The 7,530-nt window shown below is 45.5% G+C and overlaps 1 protein-coding gene across 2 annotated transcripts in view; it reads left to right on the forward strand.

Moving 5' to 3' along the window:
- Pip5k1a (phosphatidylinositol-4-phosphate 5-kinase type 1 alpha) overlaps nt 1–2,567 on the forward strand; it is a 43,868-nt gene extending 41,301 nt beyond the window's left edge. For both annotated transcript variants that reach the window (XM_040752259.1, XM_040752260.1), the window contains exons 14-15: nt 187–232; nt 1,056–2,567. In XM_040752259.1, coding sequence (XP_040608193.1) covers nt 187–232; nt 1,056–1,058 — 49 coding nt within the window. In that variant the 3' untranslated portion in view covers nt 1,059–2,567. The remainder of the gene's footprint in view (nt 1–186; nt 233–1,055) is intronic.
- The last annotated feature ends 4,963 nt before the right edge of the window (nt 2,568–7,530 follow it).

Genomic DNA, 7,530 nt, shown 5'->3' on the forward strand with positions numbered 1-7,530 from the left:
CTGAGCCATCTCTTCAGCCCAGTTGTGTAGTCTGAATCTTAAGAGACAATATAATTGACCTTGGAGGACGTGCTAGGGTGGAAGTCATGATTATACATGCTGTGTATGTTTTGACACTTAAATTATACCCATAGCCCCCTTTCTTCTAATTCTGCCTTTTTTTTTCTTTTCTTCTCCTCCTGTTAGTTCAACCTTGGAAAAGCTTGAAGTTGCAGAGTCAGAGTTCACCCATGTGAGTATCTGGGATCTAGGGGAGGTGACTGCCTGAAGGGTGTATAGTGAACCACTGATGAACTGGAGCAAAAAGTTGATTGGGAAATACTGCTGTACCCTTTGAACTTTGCTTTTAAGCAGTTTTGTGGTCAGGCATGATGGCACCCACTTTTAATTATTCCATTACTTAGAAGGCAGAGTTTAAGGCCTGCTAAGCACTTATACGTAATATTAAGCCCCTGAATGGTTATTTGGGACTGGGTGGTCATGACAGGGAAACCTCTGGACTACAAAGGTCAGCCTGGACTTTCCAGGACAGCCAGGGCTACATAGTGAGATTCTGTCTCCAAAAAATAAAAGACTGCGGTTTTAAAACTTCATACTTGAAGGAGGGCATGGTAAGCCACGCCTTTAATTGAAGTACTCATGAGACGGAGGCAGGTGGATCTCTTGTAAGTTCAAGGCCAGCCTGGTTTACAGAGTTCCAGGACAGCCAGGGCTATACAGAGGTGTCTCAAAAAAAAAAACAAAGGGTCGGGCGTTGGTGGCGCATGCCTTTAATCCCAGCACTCTGGAGGCAGAGGCAGGCAGATCTCTGTGAGTTCGAGGCCAGCCTGGTCTACAAAGTGAGTTCCAGGACAGCCTCCAAAGCTACAGAGAAACCCTGTCGAAAAAACAAAACAAAAACAAACAAAAAGAACTTCATTCTTTGGAAGCTGAAACTAAAAAGAGAAAGAAAGAAAAGAAGTCAATTTTGCTAACTAGAATGATACAAACTTGAATTCCATTCTTGCCTCCTTAGCTCATATTTTTGGTCAACTTTGCATTCGTTTTCTTTCCAGTGAGCAGTGAGCCTCAGAAGACTAAAACAAGACTCTACTATGGCTTTGATCCCAAGATGTCAGCCCTTGCCCCAGGATTGCTGAGTCTTCTTGGTCATCAAAAGAGGAGAGGGACATGGAGCCAACAGAGCTCTCCAATGCAGTGTCTCCCTTCCTCTGGGCATTAGTGCCTTTGACAGTTGAGGACAGCAGCGTCCCCACCTCTCTAGAATTGGGTGGCATGAAGTTTCCGTGGGCCAGTCATGGCATCTGTAACTGAATATTTTTCAAACCCCGATTCTTCAAGCAGATGTGGGGTTGCTGGACTAGGTGGTTTTCTCTCTTCACCTTTCACCTGGAGCTGGACTCTTAATTTCCTCAGGATAGACCAGCTGGACATCGTTCCCACCCTTACGCTTCCCTCTGGTCTTTAAGAAGACCGCAGTGAGTTTTATAAAGGTTTTTGCGGGGAGAGTAAGGATGATCCTACTCCCAGCCTTCTTTCTTCCTTAAAAAAGGAAAAGAACAAACAGCACATGACATCAGGTTGTGAGCCAGTCTCAGATAGAAGTTCTGCAAGTGTTAAGAAGAGCCCTAGTGTTTGTGAAGCAGAAAGACTGTGATTGCCCCGCCAGCAGCTGCTGCCTCTCCTGACTCTGTTGGGGAGTAGAGAGGGCAGGGCGTGGCCACCTGCACCCTTTGTAAAGACAGTGGGGCAGCCATCTTAGCAGTAGACCCTAGCAGTACTCTAGTCACTGCCAGGTCACTACAGTTATTACTGTTTTGCAATTTGGAATGTATTCTAATAGTTTTCTAAATATAAAGAATTATCAAATGATTTTAGACCATTCTCCAAAGGAGATTTCTTTGTTCTTCCCTTACTTTCCAACAGTATTGTGCTCTTTGTGGAGCTGTGGTGGAGGGAGACATTTGTGTCTGTTTAACAGGCAGTCTGTATCTATGAAGCTAGAGAATATTTTCTTAAACTCCTGGGGAGCCGCAGCCTTCCCTCAGTAGGGTGACTGCTGTGCCACCTGGCCTGCCCCTGACTCTGTTAGAGAGTCTGGAAGTGGGTCTCACGAGCCCCCTCTCCTCTGGGGCTGTGGTCCGTCCGGTCCCAGCCTTTGGGGCAGTGCACAGTGTTTGAGGCAAGCTGTGGAAACCCCGCCTAGTTAGCTCTCATCCCATCCCACCTCGATAGCAAGTTAGCCCGTCCCCACGTAACTGTCTATATTAGACACCCCAGCCAGCTTCTGGCTGCCTGTCTTTGCTGCCATGGTCTTTTTTTACAAGAAGGAAAGAAACAATTCTTGCTATTTTTTTTCATAATTTACTATTTATGATGTATTTAAGTGTTTTATTCAGGACAGAGTTCTGTAAGGGGTGGGAGGGACTATTTGAGGGAGGGCTGGTACTTAGGGAAAGGACATGGGAATCCAACATTTTTATGGAGTGTTACTATTTGTCTCTACTTTGTATTGTTGAAAAATGACAAATGCAATATAAAAGTAATAAATATCTGGTTTTAATGTATTAAAATTCTATCAACTTTTAGACCCATTTTTAAATATTTTGCTTAGTCTGCTAGTGATGGTTTCATCACATTTTCATATGTGTTCATAATGTACATGATCATCCTCACCTCCCTTGTCACCCCTTTGTCCTGCTCCCTCCTCCACTGAGGTTCAGTTTGTGTTAGCATGGACAAAATCTTCACCCGTTCTTCACACCCTTCAAGTGAAGTGTGACTCAGGCTGAGAACTGTGACTTCAGTTCCCGACTGTGCAGTTTCCTCAGATGAAGACATCTGTGTAGTCTGTAACTCAGCTTATGTTAACTCAAGAATTTGGGAATCCAAAGCTCAGAGTTGACTTGCGTTGAAGAAAAGAGGAAGAGTGAGGATAGTAAGATGTCAGTTGTTTCTAGAATCCCTTCTGCCTAACCTAGTGTGTTTCTCTTGAAAAGTCACAGATGTTCCTTTTTTTTTTTTTTTTCCCCTCGAGACAGGGTTTCTCTGTGGCTTTGGAGCCTATCCTGGAACTAGCTCATGTAGACCATGCTGGTCTTGAACTCACAGAGATCTGCCTGCCCCTGCTTCCCCAAGGCGTGCGCCACTACCACCCGGCTGAGGCTCCCTTCCTAAGGAAAGGTCTTTTTTCCAGGGCAGAAGAGAAGGCTCTGGCTAAGAGCACTTGCTGCTTTGGTTCCTAGCACAACCCTCTGTACTCCAGTCCCAAAGGACCTGACACCATCTTCTGCTCTTCAGATAACAAGCATGTATGTGATGCATAAAAATGAATGCAGGCAAACACAAAATGAAATTTTTTTAAAGATAAAATATGTATAAGCTTGTATTTAGGTTGAGCTGGACTCGTTTTAATGTCTGGAAATGGGAAAGCTTTGGAGTTAGTGTGTGTGTGTAAGTGTAAGCAAGAGGATAGCCTTGAGTGTCTGATTCCCAGGAGTGCTACCCACCTTGTTTTGTAAGACGTGGTTTCTCAGGTGGTGGCGGTATACACCTTTAATCCCAGCACAGAGGCAGAGGATGTCTTGAGTTTGAGGTCAGCCTGGTCTACAGAGTGAGTTCCAGTACAACCAATACTGCACAGAGAAACCTTGTCTTGAAAAAAAAAAACATTGTTTTAAAATGACAAGGTCTCTCAATTGTAACATGCATTCTTTCCTGCCAGCTGCCTGGGTCCTGCCACTGTCTCAGCCCCCAAATAACACACAAGACACTGTATTAATTATGAAGCTGTTGGCTGTTTGCTATGGTTTCTTAATGGCCAACTCTAACTTAATTATTAACCTATAATTACTAATACATATTTTTATAAGGTCTTGCCTTACTGAGAATGCCAGACTTGTGCCCTCTCTTCCTAGGATCACATGGTGGCCCTTTAGTCTTGACTACATGTCCTAGAATCCTCCTCATCTCGTAGTCCCACCTATCTTGCTTCCCTATTGGCCAGCAGTGCTTTATTTATCAACCAATAGGACAACATGTACACAGAAGGACTCCTCTCCCCCTACATTGCTCATTGACTAGAGGTCACCAGAGTAGGCAGGCTTGCTGGCCAGTGGGCCCCAGGGAGCCCCCTGTCTCGGTCTGTTATCAGTGCTGGGATTAACTACAAGGGTGCTCCCCTGAGCTTGCCTTCTGTAGCTCAGGTCCTTGTCCTTGCAGGGCAAGCAAGTCAGCTAAACAGTGTTCTTTTGACACTAATATTCCCTGTCCTGTGAAGATGATATAAGAGTCCAAGCTGCAGTCGTACAAGTCTGGCTGGACAGGCTTTTAGGAAGTTTCTTCGCTCACTGAGCATTGGATGAATCGAGTGCAGCATGCTTCCAGGAAAGTGTTGCAAGCAGCAGCAGTAGATGTGAGGTCATGCAGGAAAGGAAAGGGTGGAGAGGTTCAACCAGTTAGTATAAAAGTTGGAGACTTGGGAGGCAGAGGCAGGAGGATCTCTGTGAGTTCGAGACCAGCCTGCTCTACAGAGCGAGCTCCAGGACAGCCTCCAAAACAATACAGAGAAACTCTGTCTCGAAAAACAAACAAAAAAAAAGTTGGAGACAAAGTTCTCCCAGAGTATGGAGGCACCAAAGTGATGACAAGAATTATTTTTTCTTAGAGATGGTGACATTCTTGTAAAGTATAGGGACTGACATCACTGTTGAAATGGTGTCACATGAAGCTTCCATTCTGTTGACATTCTGAACTATATCATGTAAATTTCCATGATAATAAATTGATGACCTAAACTAATGAAAAAAAAGATTATTATTATAAACTAGTAGCAGCTCCTGAACAATGCATGAGAAATGGAGATCTAAGGGCAACACATGCACAAAATCATTAGCTGTGATTCCGCGAAGGACACAAGTTCTGTGAGTGACACACAAGTAGTGGACGTGAGAGCGGCTGCAAACACAGCTCTGGACAGTGTCTAGCATGCCTGAAGCCCTGCTTTAGTCTCCCAGCACTGCATACACAGTGTGCTTTACACGCCTGTATCCCAGCATTCAGGACGTGGAAGGAGGAGGATCAGAAGTCCATGGTCGTCTGACAGCAAAGCAAGTTTGTGGACAGCTGGCATACAAGGCGTCCTGTCTCAAATAAAACGGATGTGAGAGGATCTGGCTGTGACGTGTCTCACATTGATCTCCAGGGTTGATCTGGCTGATCTGGCTGGCTAATCGGGTGTTCCCTTCCACACTGCTCTATGTGTATTCCTCTGGAAAGCATGTATCTTGGGATGGAGACACATGCTGATTAGTGTTTATGATTTGTTAAAGCTCGTCTGAGGATTCAGAACCAAAGTCAGCCACAAACCATAGAAGCTAGGACTCAGGATTAAGAGATGGATCTCTTTGAGTTCAAGGCTACCCACGGATGCATGAGATTGAATTGGTCTTTTTTTTTTTTTTTTGGTTTTCGAGACAGGGTTTCTCTGTGGCTTTGGAGGCTGTCCTGGAACTCGCTTGGTAGTCCAGGCTGGTCTCGAACTCACAGAGATCCGCCTGCCTCTGCCTCCCGAGTGCTGGGATTAAAGGCGTGTGCCACCAACGCCCGGCGAATTGGTCTTAAAGGGTAACGGATCACATGACTTTTATCCCAGCACTAGAAGGGTATAAAGACAGAAGCAGGGTCTTCAGTATTCATAGAAGGCATTCGTTTTCCAGCCATGCTGAGGAGAGGTTACAGCCTGAGGCTTGGTGAAGTGGCCCACGCTTTATTTTTCGGGTCTTCAGCTTGAAGTTTGAACCTCAGTCTCTGGGTCTTTTATTTATTTGTGGAACATGGAGCAGTGAGAATGACCCCCTGCCCCATAAAGGAGGACTGGTCTTCAGTAAGGGTATATGAGTAGCTGGGCTCCCCTGCTAGAATCTCCAAACAAGCTCTCAAATAAACAAAAACCAGTTAGCGAAGCTAATGTGAGCCAGAAGTGTTGGCAAAAATCTCAAGCACATTAAAGGCATGCACCCCAATGCCCGACTCACAAAGGCCTTTAAGAATGATGATGGGGGCCGGGCGCTGGTAGCACACACCTTTAATCCCAGCACTTGGGAGGCAGAGGCAGGTGGATCTCTGTGAGTTTGAGGCTAGCCTGGTCTACAAGAGCTAGTTCCAGGACAGCCTCCAAAGCCACAGAGAAACCCTGTCTCGAAAAACCAAAAAAAAAAAAAAAAAAAAAGAATGATGATGGGGGCTGGAGAGATGGCTCAGGAGTTAAGAGCACTGCCTGTTCTTCCAGAGGTCCTGAGTTCAATTCCCAGCAACCACATGGTGGCTCACAACCATCTTAATGAAGTCTGGTGCCCTCTCCTGGCCTGCAGGGATACATGCAGGCTGAACATTGTATACATAATAAATAAATCTTAAAAAAAAAAAAAAGAACGATGATGGGCTGGCGTTGGTGGCAAACACCTTTAATCCCAGCACTGGGGAGGCAGAGGCAGGCGGATCTCTGTGAGTTCCAGGCCAGCCTGGTCTACAGAGCGAGTTCCAGGACAGCCTCCAAAATAATACAGAGAAACCCTGTCTCAAAAAACCCCCCAAAAAAACAAAAAAGAATGATAATGGTCTCCGGGCGTCTCTGTGTCTTTCCCTCCCCTTCCTTCCCCTTTCTAAGAAACTTCTTATTTAAACTCTGTCTGCCTGGCGAGTTTGTCCTCCCCCTCAGTCACCCGCACTCGCACGTCATGGAATCCATCATGGTCCCCCACCCAAGGTCTCCCTTCAAGCTTTATCCTAACAAGGTGTGGGATGACGTAGTCAGTTAGCTCCTGCGGTGTGGGTTCTGGAGTTGAACTTGGATCCTTAGACTTGGTAGCAAGCTTCTTCACCCACCTAGCCTTTGCTCAATCTTTTTTTTTTTGTTTGTTTGTTTTGTTTTGTGGAACAGGATCTCAGCCAAGGTTGACCTTGAATTGACTCGATTGTGAGGCTGACCTTGAACTCCAAACCCTCTGTCTTCCCATGTACTTGGCTGCTTTATCAGTCTTTTAACTTTTTTTCATTAAAATATGTTTTTGTGAAAAAAAATTGTGGTTTGTTTTGTTGTTTGAGACAGGGTTTCTCTGTGGCTTTGGAGGCTGTCCTGGAACTAGCTCTTGTAGACCAGGCTGGTCTCGAACTTACAAAAATCCTCCTGCCTCTGCCTCCCGAGTGGCATACACCACCACCGCCTGGCTTAAAATTGTGGCTTTTTAAGATGTATTTCTTGCCAGGCGGTGGTGGCGCATGCCTTTAATCCCAGCACTTGGGAGGCAGAGGCAGGTGGATCTCTATGAGTTCGAGGCTAGGCTGGACTGACAGCCTCCAAAACAATACATAGAAACCCTGTCTCGAAAAAAAACCAAAAAAAAAAAAGATGTATTTCTTTTATGTTTTTATGTGTATGTTTTGCCTTCGTGTATGTACATTCACCATGGTGCATGTGTCTGTGCGTGCGTGCGTGCGTGTGTGCGTGCGTGCGTGTGTGTGTGTGTGTGT

Source organism: Mesocricetus auratus, unplaced genomic scaffold (assembly GCF_017639785.1).
Source record: "Mesocricetus auratus isolate SY011 unplaced genomic scaffold, BCM_Maur_2.0 Super-Scaffold_100009, whole genome shotgun sequence".
NCBI lineage: Eukaryota > Metazoa > Chordata > Mammalia > Rodentia > Cricetidae > Mesocricetus > Mesocricetus auratus.